This window comes from Acanthochromis polyacanthus, chromosome 1 (assembly GCF_021347895.1).
Source record: "Acanthochromis polyacanthus isolate Apoly-LR-REF ecotype Palm Island chromosome 1, KAUST_Apoly_ChrSc, whole genome shotgun sequence".
NCBI classification, from domain to species: Eukaryota; Metazoa; Chordata; class Actinopteri; family Pomacentridae; genus Acanthochromis; species Acanthochromis polyacanthus.
The window spans coordinates 38,621,308-38,646,072 of record NC_067113.1 but is presented as its reverse complement, the minus strand read 5'-3'; the positions used below and the strand labels follow the sequence as shown (position 1 = coordinate 38,646,072).

General features: G+C 38.1%; 1 protein-coding gene across 1 annotated transcript in view; it reads right to left on the bottom strand.

Annotated features, from left to right (window-relative positions):
• ptpro (protein tyrosine phosphatase receptor type O) overlaps nt 1-24,765 on the bottom strand; it is a 49,133-nt gene that overhangs the window by 9,479 nt on the left and 14,889 nt on the right. Inside the window, 15 exon segments of the mRNA XM_051946569.1 lie at nt 2,183-2,251; nt 3,080-3,200; nt 4,282-4,420; nt 7,325-7,458; nt 8,802-8,922; nt 10,437-10,600; nt 11,584-11,695; nt 11,789-11,982; nt 12,087-12,207; nt 13,905-14,101; nt 14,227-14,388; nt 14,484-14,975; nt 17,399-17,551; nt 19,924-20,079; nt 20,212-20,473. Of these exon segments, the coding sequence (XP_051802529.1) occupies nt 2,183-2,251; nt 3,080-3,200; nt 4,282-4,420; nt 7,325-7,458; nt 8,802-8,922; nt 10,437-10,600; nt 11,584-11,695; nt 11,789-11,982; nt 12,087-12,207; nt 13,905-14,101; nt 14,227-14,388; nt 14,484-14,975; nt 17,399-17,551; nt 19,924-20,079; nt 20,212-20,473 (2,597 nt within the window).

Here is a 24,765-nt window from a genome sequence, read left to right as displayed (position 1 = left end):
TGATTTCATTAACGTTCTGCTGCTCATCACGACTCCACTGATGCAGAGGAACTCAACGACTCGTTTCTGGTTTAAACTGAACGTCACAGAAACTACAGACTGAAATAAATCTGGAATATATAATATAATCACATTCATGACTTGTTAATCATGAAGATATTCATAATTGGAGACAAAGCTGCTAATATTCTGAGCTAAACTAAAATATATTTGTAGAAAAACATCTATATTTTAGCAAAAATCTGGACAAATACAAGTTTGATCTCATTTTAACCAAAGAAATTGAAATGAAATCAGTTTATTTTACTCAAATAAACTTAATTTCTCAATGCAACATGATGTTTATGATTTATAGAGAAAAGCAGAGGATCTAGAATGGGGCCCTGAGGTTCACCTTGATGGTTCATGTTCTGTTGGCTTTGGACTTTGTCTTTTTTTTTTTTCCTTTCTCTTTAAAGCCAAGACCACAGTGTGGCTAAATACAATCATCTATGCCGTACCCAGTTTAAAACAGAGAAAATTACAAAAATCCTCTGACTTTTGTGTTAAAATAAACATCTGACGGCAACAAGAAAACTATGACACTGTCGCTAAGACTAATTTCTCTTTCTTTAAGCAAATAATAATACACAATTATACAGCGTTGTTTGGGCTTTTGGGGTCTTTTTAAATGCTTTTTGTTCTTGCACAACATTAAACTAAAAGCAAATAAAGAGATGTAGCATGTCTATGACTTAAGTGAAAACATATAAATAGTAAAAGTAGAGGATCCAGAATGGATCCCTGAGGTTCACCATGGTGATCTTCTAAAATTAACGTCTGAGGACAAGGCAAGAATGATATTTTAGACTAATTTTACTTTTTTCACCATATGGTACATGACATACATTTAGTAGATATTTTATAACATTTTTGTTATTGTACTACATTAACTAAATGGAAATGAAAAGATATAACATGTCCACTACTTACGTAAAAACATGTAAATAGAAAAGTACAGGATGAACAATGGAGCCCTAAGGTTCACTACGATGATTAAATATTTTGGACAAATACAATCACTGAGTTTTATCTTGTTTAACAAAAATAAAATTGCATGAAATCTATTTTATTCACATAAAATTAATGTCTGAAGTCAACAAGATGTTTCACTACTTACAGAGAAAAGTAGAGGATCCAGAATGGAGCCCTGAGGTTTGCCACAATGATTATCATTTTTCTGGTTTTGGATTTTACTTGAGCTTTGCTGAAAATAGTAAAAATATTTTGACCAAACACAATCACCTAAGTCTTATCCTGTTGCGTAACAAAGAAAACTACATGAACTCTATTTTATTCACGTAAAATTAATATCTGAAGGCAACGAGACGTTTTACGACATATAAAGAAAAGTAGAAGATCCAGAATGGAGCCCTGAGGTTCACCCCAATGGTTCATGTTCTGTCGGTTTTAGACTTTTCATAGAATTTGTTGATGTTTGCGATTCTTTAGATGGTAATATGACGATCAGGACACCATATTTGTTTCTTAAACTTAACATTTTAGGTACAAATACTCGACTGGTGGATGGATATTTTGTGGTACATCAGTGGAGGCGACACGACCTTCATCAACAGCTGTAACGTCAACACTGATCTGCCGACATGCACAGTCAAAGCATCGACCCACAGAACATCTGATGGAGAATAGCGTTTAGTGATGGAGGTCAAATACGACAGCAGATGGAAGCCGAGGTTCTGCCTTAACTGACCGTCTTTCAGCTGTTATATTAATCACAACTGTTTGTCAGAAACATCACGTGGAGGACTGAGAGAGAGGAGCCTGATTTTAGACGAATTGTCGTGACTTGTTTTGGAGAATTTACCTCAACCGACTCCAAAAGTGACATTTGATCCCTTTAATCTGAGATTAAGGGAAATCCTCATCAGCAACCAAAACCCCGATTCAGCTGCTGGTCAAACACAGCAGGCGAGGGGCTCTTCATCACCACCACCATCATCATCATCTCAAAGCGCCGCAGACAAACTAAAATCTGAAACCTCTAATCTGAACCCTCAGTCTGCCACTAATCTGCCTCCATCAGGTCCTTCATGGCATCTGAATATCTTCTCTGATCTGATAAAACTCTGAGGATCTTTTCAAACTTCTCATTTCAGGACAAACAAATGCTGCAGCTTCGTACCAGTTGTAGGGAAGTTTTCCGTCCCGCTCGAATGACGCGAAGTTGACGAAGGTCTCGGCGCCACATTCTCTGAAACAGAAACAGAAAAAAACAGAACGGTGGTGAGAACAGGGCGGCAATTTGGGGAAGTCAGAAATATTTGATGACTTATCAAGAAAAAAGAGGAAGCGAGACGTGAAGAATGTGGCCGAAAATAACCGAAAACTTAAACTGAAAACCCATCAGAGTTTATCGACTTGGTTTAAACTGTAACATTCCAGGAAACATGTTTGATTCAAAGGTTAAAAAACAACAAATAAAAAAAATAAAACTCTAATTAGACTTGAATGATTTTAAAAGTTAGAAGTTGTTTATAAGATTAAAATGTTTACATGTAGGGAAGCCCAGTCCTGCTACAAAAACAAAATAACTCAATGAAAAATCAGGAATGATAAACAAAAAAATAATATAGATCAAAAAGTAAGATATAAAAGACCCGACATTATCCGTGTGGTAAAAATAACTACTAAAGTCAATTTCTAATTAATTACTAATTACATTTGGTCAATTCTTTACTTAGTTAAAATACAATATGGAAGACCAATCCTGTCTGAAAGAGAAAACAAATTAAGAAAAGTAAAATAATATGTTCTGATAGTCTAATTATTCATCTGGTTATCTGCTTTATGGATATAACATAAAATATAAGAAGTATGGATGCCTAATCCTGCCTCAAAAAAAAGATTTTGATGTGGAATTTGTGATTTCCGAATATTCAGATCTCAGAATGATTTGGATACCACTTTAGCAACCGAATATTCATATATTCGGATATTGGGGTCCAGCCCTAGTAGGTACCTGGTTGTGCTGTTGTGTAGTTGTTGTGTAGTCATAATTGTGTAGATATTTCGTAGCTACCTGGTCATCTGCAGGTGTTTCTTCCTCAGAACCAGCAGGAACAGAACCAGGAGGCTGATCAACAGTATGCTGAGGACGGCTAGAGCCGAGATGGCTGCTACACTGGGGTTCATCTCTTTAGCTGGAGGTACACAAACAAACAAACAGACACACAAACAGACAGACACACAACCTTTAGTATAGTTACAGGTCAAAGTGTTTTGTGGTGGTTGGTGGTGGATGGTAAAGCTGTTCAGGGTTCCCCAACAGCTGGGCTGAGGTCAGGACAGTTTGGGTTCCATTCCTCCTTTCAGCATTCATCTTGATTAAGGAGTGAAAACATCTTCAAGAACCTACCTAATATGTTTCACCTCTCATCTTGGATGGTCTTGAAGATGAAAACGTGTTCAAGAACCTACCACAGAAGTCAAGTCTATTGGAGGAGAGGTCAAACATCTTCAAGAACCTAGAAGAGTTTAAGTAGAAATCAACTGCTTTCACCTCTCATGGAGAGAAGTCCAGTCTCTTGGAGGAGAGGTGAAAACATTTCCAAGAACCTGCACCGTGTCCCAAAAGTTGGTTCTCCCTAGGAAACAAAGCTCAAAGACCAATATTTCAGTCCTTCAAGAGAAGAACATTCAAGGTTCTTGAGTGTGGATGGACTTCATCTAGATAAATATCAGTTCAGAACATCTGTTGGATGTTTTTCGTTCAGTCACAGACCTGGATCTTTTCCTCCTGGTCTAAACAGGAAGTAGAACCTTTTCTAGAATGCTGTTGGTCTAATATTGTGCATTAATAGTGGAACCTTGAGGAACCTGAAATGGTCATAGCCCCCCAACCTATGGACATTGGATTTCAAGCCATGATGCTGCCACCACCGTGCTCCACGTCATGATTTTTTAAAAATTATTTTTACTGTTAAGCTGAACTCTGGTAAAACCTCAAAATTTATTTGCAAATTTATTTATTTTCAAACCTTAAAGATCCCTTAATTATTGCTAAAAACTGTATCCATCAATCATGTGTGAACCTGTTAAATATTTGAACTTAATATGAATAATTATCACTGAACACCTTCACCTCATCATTAATGATCCATCAAGTAATTATAATCATTAAAGAAACGTCCTCCATCTTTTAGCAGATTTCTGTATCAAACACTGATGACTAAGCTGTTTCCAGACTTCAGGTGTTTCAGAGTTTGGAACAGCGCCACCTACCGATGGTGGTGATGCTGATGTGGGCCGGTTTGCTGGGTGTGCTGTAGCTGAAGCTGGTCACGGTGCAGTTGTAGCTTGACGACGGCAGCAAACCGGAAATCGTCACAACGTGAGACGTCGACGTCTGAGGCTCTCGAGTCTGGAGAAGGAAAAACGTGGAAGAGATGCAGGAAAATCTTCAGAGACGAAACAAGAAAAGGCGCAAATGTCCAGAAAATTAAAGAAGAACAGGAAGACTCAAAACTGGATGAACATGAGATGGAAAGTAGACTAAAACGGGATGAAACTGACAGAGAAATGGGATGAAAACAGGATGTATGTCTGATGGTAACGAGATGAAAGCAAGAGAAAGAGGTGAGGGTGATGGGACAAAAACAAGATAAATATAAGATGAAAATGAGATGAAGACTGGAAAGAAATTTCATCAAAATGAGATGGAAACGAGAGACAAAAACTGGATGAATATCTACTGAATCTGAGAAACATCAAACTGAAATGATGCAAAAGCAAGACAAAATTGAGAAGAAAATGAGATGGAAGTAAGTTGAAATTAAGATGAAAAAGGAATAAGATCAAGTGAAACTGAGCTCAACATGACATCATAAACGAGATGAAAACAGGACAAGTAGATGATGGTAAGATGATGAAAGTGACATAAAGTTAAGATGAAAAGAGACAAATACTAGATAAAAATTTTGTGAACTTGAGATGAAAATGAGACAAAAATGAGATGAAAATGCGGTAAAAGCAGGATGAATATCTGATGATAATGGAACAAAAACAAGATGAATACAACATGAAAATGAGATGAAAACTGGACAGAAATGACATCAAATTGAGATGAAAACAAGACTAGCAACCAAATCTTAAAACCTGCATTCAGTCAAAAAAGACTCTGCTGTGGGTTGTTCCGCTCAAAGTATTTTTAATCTCATGATTCTTGATCTTTGACTGAATGAAAAGAGAAGATATAAAAATAAATCTTTGTTTCTGCTTCAGATGCAGATCAGTGATTTAAAAGTGCAGTAAAAAGGAACCGATTGTGGCTAATTTAGTTCACTTCATTCTCCAAAAATGCAAATATAAAACATGCTGTCACTTTCCATGGCAACGGTATACTTCCTGTTTCTGCTGAAGTTTCCGTCTGTTCACACAAGCCACACTTTTAACAAGACGCCTGTGGTGAGAGAAGTTTCTGATAATATATGGGATGAAATTCAAATGAAAACAGATAAACATGAGATGAAAACTGGAGGACAATGAAAAGCTAAAACTGACCAGTTTGACAATGAGGTTAAATATCATCTTAAAAGGCCACTAGAAATCATTAATCACTTGATATGAAACTGAGATGAAAACAAGATAAATATATAGTGAAGCTGAGACAAGAAGGTCATTAAACTGAGATAGAATAAAACAAGATCAAGGTAAAACAGAGGGAAAAGAGACACAAATGAAACTGAAATATAAAAAATAAGGCAAAAACAAGGAAAAAACTAGATGAAAATGAGATGAAATTTTAAAAAAATGAGAAAAAGATGAGATGAAAACGAGACTACAAGATGAGATGAAAGCGAGATGAGAATGAGATGAAAATTGAACAAATATACATAGAAATGTGACAAAAACTAAACTGAAATGAGATATAAACTAAAAGAACCTGAGATGAAAACAAAGCAAGTACAGAATGATAATTAAATGAAAATGCAAACAAATAAACAAAAATTAAACTGAAATGAGATGTAAATGAGAAGTAGTTAAGATAAAACTGAGGCAGAGATGAGACGCAAATAAAATGAAAGAGATAAAAATAAGGCAAAATAATTCAAAAACCAAATGAAAATAAAATGAAATTCAGATGAAATTCAGATAAAAATGAGGCAAAATGAAATTTAAAAGAAGACTAAAATAAGAAAAGCTGGTGTGAAAATTAAAATTGAACGAGAATATTTCGACTGAATAACTGACAAGGAGACAAAGCAAAATGAAACTGAGATGAAATCAAGACAAAAATCAGATGAAAACAAGACTACAATAAGATGAGGTGAAAGCAACATTAAAATCAGGCAAAAGTTTGACGAAAGTGAGACAAGAATGAGATTAAAAATGAAATAAATGTCAAAATTGAGACAAAAAGCTAAACTGAACTGAGACGCCAACTAAAAAAATTGAGATGAAAATGAGGCATAAAGGAGAGTGAAATGAAACGGAACTGAGATGAATATAGGACAAAGTAATATACAAAAACAAGATTAAAAGAAAATGAAATTCAGATGACATTCAGATAAAAATGAGACTGAAAAGAATAAGAAAACTTGAAGTGAAAATGATAGGAATATTAGATGAAAAGTGGATGAGTATTTGTCGACTGAATGACTGAAAAGAGATGAAATGAAAATAATAACATGACAAAGTGAAACTGAGACAAAAATGAGACGATAAGACTACAATGAGATGAGGTGAAAGACAGATGGGAATGAGAAGAAAATGGAATGAATTTGACAAAAACTAAACTAAAATGAGACGTAAATGAGAAGAAATTCAGATGAAACTGAGGCAGAATGAGACACAAATGAAATGAAACAGAGATGAGCAGCTGTTGACAGACTAATGAAGCATCAGGAAACTTCCAAACTAACCCTGAAATAAGAAGCTGCTGTTTGATTTGTTGAGTCTAAATCTGGATTCTTGACTGAACAAGAACCAATAAATCTCTAAAAGTCTTTCTGCTTGTTTTTTTCTTGGAGTTTCTGCGTCGTGTTGAACAAACTGCAGTTCAACGCTGCAGACAGTGTTTGACTTGGTTCTGGTTTTCTTATTGAGCCTCTGCATCATCTGATTAAAAGTTTGGTTGATTTGTGTCTAAAAACGGGATCAGATTAAAGTCAGTGCTTCATGAGAGGCTAAACTCTCAGTAAATATTCAGTTTGATTCACATTAGAAGCTTCACTTCTTCTAGTTTAATGTTGTTCTCCCGCTGACTGAAGAGGTTAAAGGTTCTCTACAGTCTGGTTCTAAGAGGAACCCGTCTAAACACTGTTACCTTGAGCTCCTTGCTGCTCCTGCTGGGTCTGCAGACCACCTGGTAGTAGTCGACCACGCCGTCCTCCGTCCACAGCAGAGTGACGGACGAGTGGGTGGCGTTGACGGCGAACAGCGATCTGGGCGGAGCCGGTTCTGCAGGAAACACGGAACAAGAACCTCAGAGAGAACGACGTGTTGGTGCGAAGGAAAGGCAAGAGCTGCCCAGAAGAGGAAGTTCAGGATGAGCGGTTTCACTTTCACTTTCAAAGTGAAGAAACAAACAGGGAATCTATCAAAACAACAAGTGAGTCACCGGCTAGACTGAAACTGAATTATTCAGATCAGACCTCCACAGAACATCTGCTTCTTCATCTACAAGAACTTTAGAAGTCATCACAGTTCTACCGTCAGACTGTCAAGATTTCCAGAGTTCCAAGTTCAAAATTTACCACACGAACACACAAAACTGCCACAAAAAGATGAACAATTATTACAAAAAGATGAAAAATCACCAGAAAAAAATGCACAATCAACAAAAAATTAAAAATTGGCAGAAAAAGATGATAAATGGCCACATAAATGCACAAAATCAACACAAAAAACGCAAAATCAACACAAAAAGTTGCAAAATTTCTTCAAAAAGCTGCAAAATCACCAGAAAATGATGTAGAATCACGACAGAAATGCAAAAAGACCCTACATCAACACAAAAGTTGCAAATTGCCACAAAAATGTGTAAAATCAACTCGGAAAACCACACAATTCACATAAAACGATGTCAAATCACCACAAAAAAATGCAAAATTGCTGCAAAAAGATGAAAAATGAACACATAAAATGAAAAATTACAAAAAAACCCCACAAAATCAACAGAAAAAGATGCCAAACTGCCACCACAAGACGCAAAATCAACATCAAAAAATACAAAAACACCATAAAAGAATGCAAAAATCAACTCAAGAAAAATGTAAAAATGCAACAAAAAAATGCAAAATTACCACAAAAAATACAAAATCACCACAAAAACCTCAAAATCAACACAAAATGATGCAAAATTGCAACAAAAAGGTGTAAATTCAACACAAAAAAGGAAAATCCCCACAAAAGGATCCAAAATCACCAGAAAATGATATAAAACCAACACAAAAAATAAAATCACCATAAAAATACGCAAAATCATTGAAAAAGCAGGTAAAGCAACACAAAAGCTGCAAAAATCAACAAAAGGGATGCAAATTGCCACAAAAATATGTAAAATTAATACAGAAAACCACAAAAGATGTAAAATCACCACATTAAAACATAAAATCAACACAAAAATACTAAATTACTACAAAAAGATGCAAAAAAAAAGCAGAATCTCCACAACAAAATGTGTTCATGTTAGTGAAGACAAACTTCTGTCAGTGTGAGTTGAGAGAGAACAGCGCCTCCATTAGGCCACACTGAGAACAACAACGCCTTAACGAGCTCGTTAGTAAAACATCTGCTCTGACCCAGTTTGATGATGTTGGGCGTGGACGTGTTCCTGCTTCGTTCTGTGCACGCCGTCACCGTCAGGTTGTAGATGTCACCTGGAGGCAGCGGCAGGTGGGCTCGCATCACGTTACGGGTCACCTGAAGACACGATAAATACACGATAATTACACGATAAATACAACAAATACACGATAAATACATGATAAATACACAATAAATACAACAAATACACGATAAATACAACAAATACACGATAAATACACAATAAATACAATAAACAAAACAAATACAGAGCAGGTGGGCTCGCATCACGTTACGGGTCACCTGAAGACACGATAAATACACGATAAATACACTAAATACACCATTCGTTTGCTATGGCGGTATCCTGATATTCATTTGGGTATCCGAATATTCGCGTCACGCTTCACTTTGTTGCATAAATACAAGACAAGATGCTGAAGACCTCCACTGTTTGGGAATTCTTCAGGTTAACTGAAGACAAAACGAAGGCAAAATTTGGACCCGGCAGACCAGACGAACGGATCCAAATATTTGGGCTGTTTCTGCCACAAGCCCCGCCCCCCGTCAGACGTTACGGGACTGAACTAATATCCGGATATTCATCTTTAATAGGGCCGGAATATTCGGAGGCCAGAAACCACTATTCGGGCCAGCCCTAATAAATACATTAAATACACGATAAATACATTAAACACACAGTAAAAATACACTAAATACACACTTAATCCTGGTGTAATGTTCACCTTCATCATGTCTTATTGATCAGCCTGAACCGAGCCGCTGGTTGAAGCCAGAACAGAACGACATATAAAAAGCTTCTTCTGCAGGTATTTTCCCAAAATATGACTTAATCTGCCTCCAAAACAAACTAAAAATAACTGTAAATCCTAAAATCCTGTTTCCCAGTTTAGTCGCTGTGATTGTTTGGTGGAGAATTAAAAGCGTCCAGTTATAGAAGCAGATTTATGAGTTCGATCAGTTTTAATCACATGAAGATGGAAACGGAACGAGAACGGACGAGGATTTAAAGGGAGTGGGCTGGAGTTTCAATGAAACGACACAAAACAATAAAAACCAGATATAAACCAAGAAAAACAAGACACAAAACGATAAGAAGGAGATATAAAACAATGAAAACGAGACACAACACGATTAAAATGAGACACTACAAAAAAAGGCACACAAAACAGCAAAACAAGTATAAAAATGAGACACAAAACGACAAAATGAGATATAAAACAATAAAAACAAGACAAAAACAATAAATACGAGACACAAAACAAGAAATTAAACACTAAAAATGAGACACAAAACGTTAAAAACAAGACACAAAACAACAAAAGGAGATATAAAACAATAAAAACAACACACACAGCAACAAAACAAGATATAAAATGATTAAAATGAGATGCTAAATGTTAAAAATTAAAAATTAAAAGAACAAAAACGACATATAAAACAAAGAACGAGATTAATCAATAAAAAGAAGATACAAAACAACAAAACGAGATACGTTCAGTGGATCCTCTAAACAGGAACCAAGACTTTAGATCCAATCATGAAACAGGACTTTAGATCTAAACAGGAACCAGCACTTCCAGGTCCAGAATAAATGCTCCAGAACTTACGTCTACTGAGTAGCTCCTCTCGGGTCCCTTCTTGCCGACGGCCACCACCTGCCAGTGCAGCATCCTGGAGTGCGACAGGTCGATGAAGAGTTCTCCGTAAGTCCAGCGGACGTATAAAACTCCATGAGAATAATCCACCGAGGAGATGTGAGGAGCTTCAGGAGCTGCAGGAGGAAACACCTGGTGAGATACCTGCTAAATCCCAGGCTACATATGGAGCTAACCAGCAGGAGATGCTAATTTAGAGGTCATTAACGTCATTACGTGTCCTACATTTAAAAGGTGGAACATTTCAGGTCATTAACCTCCATATTAGTCTTTGTCATGGTGCCCCTTTACTGGCTAAACTCCCACAATGCTCTCTGTTGTAGTCTGGATTCTGCAGCATTAAACAGGAAGAAGGGAACCAGGTTCTACTAAACCCAAAAACTTGCCCCAAAAGTCTTCAAAATTCTCAAAAAATACTCAAAATTGGTCTAAAATCTTCAAAACTTTTTCAAAATTTCTTGAAATTGTTGAAATTGAGAAATAGTAAAACCATCTCGAAACTCATCCAAAATGACTCAAATACTTTTTTTAATCAAAATGACTCGAAATTTGTCCAGAATGACTCGAAATTTGTACAAAATGACTCAAAACCTCTCTAAAATGACTCAAAATTACACCTGAATGACTAAAAATTTGTTAAAGTTGACTGAAAACTTGTCTAAAATGACTCCAAATGTGTCCAAAATGACTCGAAATTTGTCCAAAATGTCTCGAAATTTGTCCAAAATGACTCGAAACTTGTCTCCAATGATTCTAAACTTGACAAAAATGACTTGAAACTTGTCCAAAATTACTCAAAACTCAACCAAAGTGATTCAAAACTTGTCCAAAATTACTCTAAACTTGTCTGAAAATGACTCTAACCTTGACCACAACGACTCGAAACTTGACCAAAATGATTAGAAACTTGTCCAAAATGTGTCCCACAATGCTCTCTGCTGCCTCTGGTCTCTGCAGGATTAAACAGGAAGAGTCTCCACCTGGTGGAACAACCAGGAACTACAGCTGATCTACTGACATGTACTTACTTATTGGTTAATCTATTTCTAATCGATTAATCTCTGACTTAAAGCTGTGGACTGTAACAGGTTAGTCGTACCTGTAACGAAGCTCACGGTTGAGCTGTCGCAGCAGCTGAGCGGCGGGTCGCCCCACGTCACCATGGAAACACGGAAGTTGTAATACCACGCCGGCAGCAGGTCGGTCACCCTCTGAGACAAACACAGGCAGGAGAGAAGCTGGTTAAAGTGCTGCTAACCTCCGGAAACCGAACCATGGTGACGATGTAACGAAGGCGGTGTTACCACGGAGGCGATGACTGAGGCGGTGGCGGCGATCTCATAGTAGGTGGTCCACTCCGACGCCAGCGTGACAGGGTTGAAGAAGAAGGTCTGCAGGACGTACTTCCTGAAGGCCACGTGGTACGGACGCTGCCAGCTGAGGATGACGGCCGTCGGACTCAGAGGATAGACCGCCAGCTCACGGACACCTGTGGGCTCTGAAACACACACCTGTCTGAGTCACATGACCACCAGGACGACATCTGAACGCTAAACTACGGCAGGAAACCCGCTGAGACGACATGTAAAAGCAGAAGATCACCAATATCGATGATGACAGGCTCAGACGGAGGGCTGATCAGAGGTCCGTTGGTGTGAAAAACCACGACTCTGTACTGAGCACCTGGCGTCAGGTTGGTGATGATGTCACTGGTTGAGTTCTCCTGTGAAGAACAAACAAGGAAGAAACTTTACGTGTCTCATCGCAGAACCTTAAAACTCCTCTAAAGTCTGCTGCTGATCACATGGACAAACTTTCTTGAGGAAAGTTCTGTCGTCAGATGGAAAAAACTGAACCTTTAACCCCAAGAACACCAAACCTACCATCAAGCATGGAGGTGGCAGTATCATGCTCTGGGGCTTTTTAGAAGAGCTTCTGGACTGGTTTCAGACTGGATGTTGGACTGTTTCTGGACTTTGTCGGACTGGTTTATGTTTGGTTTGTGACTGTCTCTAAAATTGGCCTCAGTTTTGGATTTGGCCTGGTTTTAGACCTTTTGTGGGCTGGTACCAGACTGTGTTAGACAGTAGTAGTTTAGATTTGGTTTTGGTCCCTATTTTCTACTGGTTTATGACTTTTTTAGGACTGGTTTCAGATGGTTTCTAAAACTGGTTTCAGTTTTGGTTTTGGACTGGTTTTAGACCGTTTTAGGACTGGTCTCACACTGTTTTGGGCCGGTCTTTTTCTAACCCCAAGAACACCAAATCTACCATCAAGCATGGAGGTGGCAGTATCATGCTCTGTCGAACTGGAGCTTTGCACAGAGTAAATGGAATCATGAAGAAGGAAGATCACCTCCACATTCTTCAGGAAAACCTAAAACCATCATCAGAAGGTTGATCTTGGACTCAGTTGGATGTTTCAACAAGAAAATGAGTCCAAACACACATCAGACATGGTAAAGAAATGGTTCCATCAGGCTGGAATGAAGGTTCTAGACTAGTCTCCCCAAAGTCCTGACTTGGACCCATCAAGAACCTGTGGACTGATGAAGACACAAGTCTTTCTGTATAATGATACCGCCACCTCCATGCTTGACAGTAGGTATAGTGTCCAGAAGAGTTTATTTGTTTATTTATTAGGATCCCCATTAGCTATACCTTTCGGTTAGCTATTCTTCCTGGGGTCCTTAAAAATTCTTATATTTACAAAAGATCATTACAATTAACATTTATAAACATCATGACAGTTTAAAATTACATCAATAGCATACAATCATACAGTTAAAATCGTACAATAATACATTAAGAATATATTGATCAAGTTACAATATACTTCCTCAAATTGACTTTAAATGCACAGTGATTATTAATTTTTCTCATATAAGGAGGTAAAGTATTCCATTTTGAAATTGTTCGATACATAAAGGTTTTTTTCAGTACATTTGTTTTTGGCCGAGGTAACGAAAATGAAACATTTGCAGCTTGTCTTGTATTAAACTCGTGTCTATCACAGGTAGGTTGAAGTTTAGAGAACAGGATAAATGGTTTGTGTGAGGTCCAGATTTTATGAAGGGATAACACAGAACTAAATTCCTGTCGGTCTTTGACTTTCATCCATGATAGTTGTAGATGCATTTTTTCAACAGAGTCAAAGATAAACCAGAAGAACTGAACAGAGGAGCAAATGGACAAATTTAACTAAATATTAACATTATGTTTGTATATTTATGACCCACCAGATTTTGTCATATTTCCAGAAGTCCTTCAGTAAATCCGCAAAAGAACCAAAATACAGGATTGTTTTGGTTGTTTTAGAGTTGAAGGAGTCATTAGAAACTCAAGACTGTCATGATATTCATGGACTTTAGAAGCAGAACTTTAGTTCATGACTTCTCTGCAGTAGGTGTTGTGAACGTACCTCGCTGCAGTAGGTGTTCTCCATCCTCTGGCTCAGACTCGGCTTCAGGCAGGTGGTAGAAACCACCGACACCAGGCTGCCGTTGTGGTTCTGGTTGGACGGCGCCCAGGAGACGGCGGCGGTGCTGGAGTCCAACAGTCGGACGCTAACGGACTGAGGACGTTCTCGAAGCTCCTCCAGCAGCTCACCACCAGGACCTGGAATCATTTAGAGACAGAAGATGTGAGACATAAAAAAGAAGTCATGACTGTAGTTTTTGACCTTCCCGGTGACTAAGAGATGTTGTAAACCACAGGGTCTGGTACAGGTTCTGGGTACGTACTGAGGTAGAAGGTGAACCCGGTGTCAGCGCTGCTCTCTCGGGCCTCACAGTCTCCAGATGAACTCAGCGTGGTGACCTGGACTCGGTACGTTCCTGGTTCTGTTAACTCGGTGAAGAATTCGTGAGTGTTTTCGTCTACAGTCGCTGTTTCTGTGGAGTTTCCTGAAGGACAGAGGAAGTGGATTTAAAGACATGAACAGACAGATGAAGCTCAGGAGAACATCGATCATCTACAGCAGGTTTCTATCTGGTCCTACCATCTCTGTAGATGTAGACGTTGAAGCCGTCATGGCTGGTCGGAGGCCTCGGTGGCAGCCAGCGGAGCTCCAGCAGGATGGGGGGCACCCTGGTGGGCAGGACGGAGGGTTCTGGTTGGAGGCCCATGGCTGAACCCGGCTCGTTGGAGTCCTCGTACTCCGACACCACGGCGTTCACGAACTCATCGTCGGCGGCCGACGGCTCCGTCGGGTCCAACCAGTAGTTCTGAAGCTCCGCCTCCTCTGGCTGGCTGCTGTTAGCGGTGGCGGTGGTGCTAACCACCATGGTGGAGTTAAAGGGGCTGGAGGTCGCCACCTCCTCAGAGATGTTCTCCTCCTCCGGCTGAACCTCCTCCTCCTCTCGCTCCTCCATCAGAGGAACATCTCGGGCGTTACGAGCCGTCTGGTGGAGCGGAGCTATGATGGCTTCACCTGCTGCCCTCTGACTCAGGTGGATAATCTTATGGGAGATGTTGAGGGGAGGGAAGGGCACTGTGGAGGACAGGGTCAGGGTTTCTTATCATCACAGGATGAGCTACGCTAAGCTGAAGTCCTAAAGGAACATGTATCCATTAAATCACTCACAAATTAAGCCACGTATGAACGGACACTACCGTTCAAAAGTCTGGGCTTACTTAGAAATGTCCTTATTTTTGTCCTTCAGCACCTCTAAATGTCTGTAATTAAAATCTGACCTTTTCTCAACTACAATATCTACCCAAAGATCAGAGAAAATCCTCAGAACTGATGAACTGCTGCTCTATTGGTGTCACTTCCCCCGATATCAGTAAGCCTCACTTGTAATCTACACTGCCATTCAAAAGTCTGGGGTCACTTAGAAATGTCCTTATTTTGGAAAGAAAGTCAGTTTTTTTCAGTGAAGATAACATTAAATGAATGATAAATCCAGCGTAGACATTGTTAATGTGGTAAATGACTGTTTGAGCTGGAAACGGCTGATTTCTAATAGAATATGTACGCTTATATTTTATCATTTTATGTTTAGTTTCTGTCATTTCTTGTTTATGTTTTCTCATTTCTTGTTTGATTTCTGTCGTTTTATTGTCTCATTTTTGTCATTTTTGCTGAATTTTTATTGCTTTTTGTTTAATTTTTGTCAATTTTTGTTTAACTTTTTCATTTTATGTTTAATTTTTGCAGCTTTTTGGTTAAATTCTGCCATTTTGTGTTTCATTTTTTATGTTTTTGTTTGCTCGAGTTTTTGCAAAATTTGTGCACTATTGTCACATTTTGTGTTTTATGTTTGACTTTTGATACATTATTGTTTCTTTTTTGGGGGTGTTTTGTTAAATTTTTGTATATTTTTGTTTCATTTTTGTCACTTTATGCTAAATTTTTGCAGTTTTTCATTTAATTTGTCGCTTTTTTGTTAAATTTTTGTCATTTTTTTCATTTTTGACAATATTTGTTTAATTTGTGTCTTTTTTTGTTTAATTTTTGCTGATTTTCGTTTAATTTTTGTCTTTTTTGGTTTAGCTTTTGTAGTTTTTTGTTTGGTATAATTTTTTTCGAATCTTTTGTCATTTTTGTCATGTTTGTGTTGTCATTTTTTGTTTAATTTTTTTATTTTTAATGGAATATTCTTGTGTTCTAATGCTACATTGTGTTAGCTAATGGTGTTGAAAGGCTCACTGATTAGAAAACCTTTGTGCAGTTATGTTAGCACATGGATAAAAGTGGGAGTTTACAAGGAAAACATGGAATTGTCTGGATGACCCCAAACGTTTGAACAACAGCGTATGTGGTTTGTCAATTCTATGCAGATGATACAGGATTATATTTATCTGTCAACTCAATTTCTAAGAACAGCTGATATTAAACTGATTAATAAAAGCAGTAAAACAAACATGTAGCTCATCAGGAGGAAAGAAATCCTGCTGAGATACGAATGAAACTCATGATTTAAAGTTTTAAAGACCAGAAGAACCTGCAGTTACTGAATCTGCAGAGAAACTGAAGAACCGTTTCTGCTTCCGAGTGAAAACTGATGGAGGTTTATGTCGTTTATATCTAATCAATAATGCAGAGGGAGGTCAGACTGAGCGCGCTCAGTAGTCTGTCGCTGTTTTAATGATCCTCCAGTGAGACGGAGACATTTCAGGAAGCAGCATCGCCTGCTCTGTTCGAATGGAATCAGATAAATCCAGACAGAACAGAAACTCCTTCAGCTGTATGAATGAATCAGAGGTTTTCTAACGGAGCTTCTCGTGACTTTGACGCCCAGTTTTTAGATTTCACACCGGGTTCTGAACGTCTGTCGCTGCAGCCTCTCAGACTTTCTGCCTGTTAAAGTGTAAATGCTGATTTTTCCTGGTTTATTTCTGGTTATTCAGATCTTTTCTGAACCCATATTTACTCCCTGAGCGTCACTGAGTCACCGATAAACGCCTTAGACTGAGTGTGAAATTAATGAGATCAGATAATCTTTTATGGATCCCACAGAGAGGATGTGTGCAGTGTACCAGCTGGAGAGCTGGGTGGTGAAAAAAACATAGGAATATCAGGAACATACATCTAATTAAACAATATACAGAATCTTCTACATGTAGAAAAACTAGAAAACAATTAAGCATTGAATGGTGAGAATAAAACAAAATAAATAAAGGCTGATTGAAAGCATGCTGTAAAAATAATTCCATTAAAATGGTGAAAATGTGGCAGAAATGTGAGTATACAGCACAAGGTGCAAAAAAGTACTGCAATTATTCTTTCTTTTTATTCTACACGATTGAAAATGACAAAAAATTTGGCAAACAACACTGAAAGAGATCAAAAATGACAAAAAGACAAAAAAAGATTGAAAATGACAAAAAAAAACCAGACAAAAAACACCAAAAAGCGATTAAAAATGATAAAAAAAAATTCTCTAACAGGTAAAGGTCTGAGGTTCTCACCTGTACGGTGGTGCAGAGGTGTATGTGTGATGTCACTGTGGGCGACCAATGGCGTCTGGTAAACTGTAGCTTCAGAGATGAGCTGGAAGGTGATGTTCCGGTAGCAAACCCCTGGTAACCAATGTTTGAACACCGTCTTCCCTCTGTAGAAATCTGTAAAGACACAAGATAAAGACTCAGATGAGAATATTTCATCAGAGATAAAATAAAAATAAAAATCTTCACTTAACCAGCAAGAACACAACAGAAAGTTAAAGTCCTGAAATCTCAATCCTAATAAAATGTAATTTACTACAACTAACAGAACATGATGTCTCCAATGATTAAACACAGTTATTATCGCTTCTGTAGAGTTTTGTTTAAAGTTATTGACGCTTCTGGCCATAAAGTTTTCCAACAGAGGACCAGACCTTTAAAAACAATTAGCCAGAAAGAAAGAAAAATCTTTGGATTCTTTGGTTTGGAGTTCCTCAGGGATCAATGCAGGGTCCTCTGTTCTTCTCATTTCACTGTTTGTTGGTACAAATTATGAACCATTGTCACACACATAAGTAGAATTAAAGAGAAATTTAATTCTAAATAAAAACGTTAATGCAGCTAGTGAGCTGAGAAATTATAAAAGACTTCTCTGAAGAAAACTGTTTCGCTTGACTCCTATACAGATCTTTGTTAGCATTTGTTAACAGGTAAACAGGATATGTATTTTAAATTGATGAAAGTAAGGTGGAAACAAATTTCCAGATTTATTTGGAATGGAAAGAAACCGAGGATTAAATATAGTACACTAACGATCAGTAGGGAAGGAGGTGGTATGTCTCTCCCTAACCTGAGAGATTATTACTATTCTGCCCAGTTAAGAATAATAGTTGGTTGGTGTGATAATGGATATGAGGCTAAATGGAAGGAGATGGAGAGTGAATGCAAGGGGGTCCCAATACAAGCAATGATTGTAGATTTTAAATTAATGTCAAATTACCAAGACCATCTGAACCCCATAAGCTTATTTACCTTATATACATGGTTCGAGGTTATAAAACAATTAAACTTGTGGACCCAGTTAAAAACACTCAGATGGCTTGGATATGATACAGAATTTAAACCAAACAGTATAGATTCTAGATTTAGATATTGGACAAATCAGGGTATCACTGCTTATTGTACTATGATTGAGAAAAACACTTTACATAACTTCCAGACGCTTAAGAGAAAATACAATTTACAAAATTATGATTTTTACAGATATTTACAGCTACGCCAATACTACTTAAAAGAAATTAAGAAAAATGAAGCAACTACAGAACTAAGTGGCATGATACAGCTGGTGGTACAGGCATACACTGTAGGACTTAAATCCTCAGTATCAAAATTGTATCAGAACATCACAAAATGCAGAGGAACTACCACATCATACATCAAGCAGAGATGGGAGAAAGAATTAAATGATAAAATATCCAATCAACAATGGGAGAATATGTGTGAAACTATTTTTTCTACATCATGTTCTATGTATTGACGCGAGTTTGGTTGGAAGAATCTTGTTCGGTTTTTTGTCACCCCTAAAATGAAAGCACACTTAACGTCAACAAGAGGTACATGTTGGAGAGATTGTGGGGAGGAAGGGGTGGGTCATCACCACATTTTCTGGAGCTGCCCTAAGGTTCAAATATTTTGGGAACATATCTGGAGAATTATGCAGCATATACTTGGACAACAGATTCCTATGACATGCATGTCACTTTATTTGGGTGATCTACCAGAAGGAATGTCAAGAAACGATAAATACCTCCTGAAAATATTAACCGTAGCAACAAAAAAAGCGATCACTCGTAGATGGTTACAATCCATCCCACCTACAGTAGATGATTGGATGGAAATCGTTAAGGAGATTCATGAGATGGAAAGACTGACCTTCCTTCTGAGACAGAGAAAGGATGTGTATACTGCAAGATGGACAAAATGGATAACATACTTGTCAGGATAAGGAGTGTGGCTGATGCCCCCCTCTTTATGGTTTAGAACTTCTCTGTATGTTTCAATTGTCATTCACGGTCCACCTTCTGCATATACTTATCAGCCATACAGAATTAGACTCATAGTTTGAAGCATTTGTATGAATATGCCCCTGAATATATTTCTGAATTTAAACTGGGACCGAAATTTGTATACAGCATTGTGCTTGGCAACTTAGAGTGTTGTACTGTACTGTTTTGTGTTATGTTTAGCTGTCTGTTCTGTCTTGTTAAAAAAAAAAAAAAAACACTAATAAAATCTAAGTATTAAAAAAAAAAGAAAGTAAGGTGGAAACAACCTGTTAAATCTCTGCCTAATGAATAGTTTTGAGTCTTTTTCAGCCAAAATGAGGGTTGGAGTTCCTCAGGGACCACTGCTGGGTCATCTTTTCTTTATATTCACTATTTTTGGTATAAAAAGTAAAAGTAAGGAGAAAATTTCATTTTAAATAAAAGCGTCAGCTCAGAAAATTTTCATCCTTCAGTGCTTAGTCCAGTTCCAGTAGAGTTCTGTACCTTTGTAGAGCATCGACCGTCTCTCTGGTCCTTCGGTGAAGCTGATGTTCACTCGGCTGAAGACGTTTCCAGCTGGAGGGTCGATTTCAAACACGACTCCCGTTTCTGGAGCTTCTTTATAGTCAGAAATCTGAGCGCTGAGGATGGGTAGTGGCTCTGAAAGACACAACAACCAATCAGATCTCAGATGTCTAGATGAAAATTAACTAACCCAGACTTTAAAGTTAAGTATCTTCATGTTAAATCCTAGACTCTGATAGAACCAGAACATCTCGGAGAGTTTCTTACTTGTGAGCAGCGTCAGAGTCTTCATGGGTCTGGACCAGCTCTGGCCCAGTCTGACCAGTAAACCGACAGAGTAGCACTGGCCATGGAACGAGGCGTTGAACAGAATCGGCTCGCTGCTGTTGGAGAACTGGACCAGAACCGGTCGAGGTTCTCCAGAGATCTGCACGGCGTACGACGTGACGTTCTCCTGAAGGTCGGAGCGCTCCAGAGTCGCCACAATCAAACCATCATCGGTTACAGACGCCAGGAAGCCCGACGACATCTGAAATATACAGACACAACAAAGTCTTTATCACAGAGGGATCAGATCTAGAGGTTCAATATTCACTCAGTCTGTCCTCTGAAGATTCAGACTGTTTGAGTCATCACAGGACAGAAAAAACACAAAAATGACCAAATTAAATAAATATAAACTAAATGGCAAAGAAAAAGACACAACATTGAAAGTTAAACTACACCACAGTTTGTTTTCTTCTGTTTGTTACATAGTAGCAGCTCTGACACTTTACTTAGACATAGAACAACATTAGCATGTAGCTGAAGTCATGCTAGCATGCTAACATCAGCTAATTAAGTCCAATTTAAAATTAAAAAATAGTTGTAGCTAATATTAGCTACATGCCAGTGAAGGCAAAGTCCAGCTCAACATTAGCGTGTAGCTGAAGCCGTGCTACCATGATAGCACTAGCTAAATAATGCACCTTGATTCTAATATGTTTTTTTTCTTATGAACTATTTATTGGGTCTTAGTGCTTTATTCTTAAGTATTTTATGTGACATTTGTTTGTTCTCTGGGGCGGCATGTCTCAGTGGGTAGAGTGGCCGTCTCGCAACTGGAGGGTTGCGGTTCAATCCTTGGCCCGTCCTGTTCATGTCGAGGTGTCTCTGAGCAAGACACCTAACCCCTAATGGCTCCTGGTGGGTCGTGGTTAGCGCCTTGCATGGCAGCTTCTGCCATCAGTGTGTGAATGGGTGAATGTGACGTATTATGTAAAGTGCTATATAAATACAACCATTTCTCTGTTCTTTTTACTCTCCTATTTTCTCCTGTATTTGTTGTTTTTAGATGTTGACAGTGCACTCTGAGCTTCTTGCACCTCTTTCCAATTTGATTTTATACTGCAAACGGCAAATAAACTGAAATGAATTGAACTAATTGCCGGTCCTCAACATTAGCACGAATCTGTAGCAGAGTTAGAAAGCTATTATTAATATTAGCAGAATAGCTAGGTCAACATTAGTGTGTAGCTGTAGCCATGCCTCTGTGCTAACATTAGCTAATTAGCAGGAAGCACAAACCCCAACACGCCCAAAGATTAGATAACACAGCTGTGTAGTTATATTAAAATACAAAAAACAATAAAAGCAATAAAAAAACAACTAAGATAACGAGAGATTACTCAGTTGAATATATAAATATAGTGAAATATTAATAGAAGAAAACAGAAAAAAATAATAATAATATAAACAAATAATAAACTAAATGAAACCTGCAGTTTTCTTTTACATTTGATTTTCAGAGACAACATCCAACTTGTTTTATGTCCATTTTTACCAAAAAACTAAGCAGAAAATTCAAAAACAATCTGAAGTTTACATAAAACTGTTTAAAAGCTGGTCTGAGCTTCCCTGTTATCTCTGTCCGATAGTGTTTGATTGTATTTTAATCTAATGCTGTTCGATCTCTAATGTCCGTCTGCTGTTTTTAGCTGCTGACAGTCTGAGATATGAATCTAATAACCGGCAGACAAACAGAACCTCCTCCAGACTCTCATCACCGTCTGATCGGCTCGTATTGATTCAGTGTTTTCATTAAATCTGACGGCAGGAGAGTCGGTGAGATTCATCCGTCTGAGAAATCTCACACTGACCTCAGATTTAATGGAACTACAGTCAGAAACCGTTCACCAACATGTTCCTGTTCTTCAATGCATCAATCAAACCTGAAACTGAACAAGACAGTTTACCCATCAGCGACATTTATCACTATCGTTATGTTGGATATAGAAAAAAACTCATATTTACTAAATCTGTGCCTCAAACTCAATTCAAACTCTGAATTATGAAATATTTCACCTAAATTAATGAAGAAATATATAATACTTGCAAAATCTCATTGTTAAGAAAACTTTCCCGCAATCTACAGAATTCATAGATCATATTAGCTACCTGATGTTCCCAGCCTTTGTGCTAAGCTAGGCTAACAGCTTATTACATTTACAGTCCTTTCGGTGGACGTTTGGTAGCTAAGTTCTTCGTGAATGTGCTTTCAGCAGATCGATGTGATTGATTATGGAATTGATCAGATTAGATATGACTGGTTTAGAGATCTGATCGAATCAATAACAGCAGCAGGTCAGAGAATAAAAACACTAAAAGCAGCAGCAGATCATCAGCAGAATCTGACCCATATTTCTGATGGTACTGAGCATGTGCAGCGCTGCATCATGGGACTTTCCTCCTCAGGAATGGAGCATCTAATCGGATTCATGAGCTCAGTTCAACAGAAAACAGAGGATTCAGAGATGAACTGATCCGACAGAAGAAAATAAAACAGTTTCCGTCTTTGTTGCTTTGTGGCTTCAGCTCCTCCGACAAACGCTGTTCAGACGTGACCAACAGCGCATTTCGGGACTATTTCCAGTGGCGGATGAACACAGGTGAAGGACTTTTCTAGAAACCTGGACTCCATCCGGTACAAAGCAAAGGAGCTAAAACCCCAGTGCCTGCCTGGCCGTCGCCATGACAACAGGGATGAAAGGCAGTGAGGTTTGGTGGGAGGAGACGCTCATTATGTCGGATTCAGGGTCGCCATGGAGACGAAGCGACGAAGCCTCGGGGGGCGGCGAGGCTGAATGCTAATGTCAGGATCCACCGCAGAGTTTATTCTACAAAACCTCCAGAAGGCAGCGGATAAAACACGACAACTAGCGAGTTTAGTCTGGAAAACTAAAATAAAATATTACATCTGCTGCCAGAAAACAGCAGGGTCTACCTTCAGCAACCCCAGAATTTCAGAGTTTAGTCACTACAACTGGAAGAAATGTTCAAATGAAACCCAAAATATTCAATCTACTCTCAGTTCCAACAAAGAAAAGCAGCAAATTCTCACATCTAAAAGCCTGGAACCATCGAAATGTTTACTCTTTTTTACATTTAAGAGCCTCAAAACGTAAAAAATCTAAAATATTAAGATTTAAGGTTGTGGCACGTGAAAACATAGGAATATTTTTATACTTAAAGGTTAAAAAAATGGTTTAAAAAGCTGGAAGCTGTAAATGTTTTGACAATTTAGCTTAAAATGTTCCTAAAATAAAAAAAGGATTGATCAGAATAAATGATTTTCTCTGCAGCTTCACACATTTAAATCAGTTATGATGAAGAAAAACATCAAATAATAAATTTTATCTACAAATAGACCCTGTGCATGATAGCATGTGCTAGTTCCGGTTGAAAAACTCCGGGTGCTACAGTTACTTCCGTTCCTGCTTACAGCGCTGTCAAAATGGAAGAAGCCAGCAGTACACTTTACTTTTCCAGATGCCTAGGCAACTTGCCTAAAATTTCTGTTGACGATGTTTATCGTCTCGATGATGATTTTTCGTCAGCTTCTCAAAGCAAACGGGAAAAGGGATTCAAATTTTATATATCCAAGTACATGTATAACTTAGAAGGTAAGTGGCATCGCATCCTACATAACTAGCGCTAGCTTAACTGTAGGGCTTGCCAAACATGTACCTTATCATTTTATTTTCTAGTATTTATACATTACTATTTTTTGCTTAATTAGCTACTAGAATCCACTTTACACTTTAGTCTTTGGTGCTTAGCCCGTTGCGCTTCAGTTGCGCTTCAGTGTCCCGCCCGCGGTACACTTTGAGATCTGCATAAGCAATTTGCTAAATGTCTGAAACTGCAAACACGATTATACAAACACTATACGCCGATGGAAAGCTTAGATTCTCATGAATCCGCCGGTATAAAACACTTTCAGATGTGATTACCACAGCGGGTGAGAAAAACACATTTGTCCGACAAACAACGAATATCCATCCATCCGTTCTCTATACACGGCTTCAACGTACACAGCGTGACTCACATTTCCGGGTTCATTATTACACACAGATGAAAATATTCCACAAAAAACGGCCATAATCCAACCTTTTACATCCAGACGACACAAGCCAGTAAACTATTTTGTCCAAAACATGTCCTGAAGTCGGTATATACTCCAAGAATAGGTCGTTTTCAAGGAAATGCACCTCGCGATGTGCGTCTAATATTCCCTGTATTTCTCATCATATTTTTATTTACAAATAGAATGTTAGCGATTTTTGTACTGAAAATGTCTGGAATTGACTGCAGCTTAAAGGGTTAGTCAAGTTCAGCAAGACATTTTATATTTGTAGTTTTGTTTGAACAAAATCACAAATGCTTGGATTTCCTCTATATTTGATTAGGTGTCAAAACGGAATAACAAATGATTGAAGAGTGCACAGATTGTTGTTATAGTTTATCAGATATTTGCTGTTTGATCAGTGACTATGCACTAAT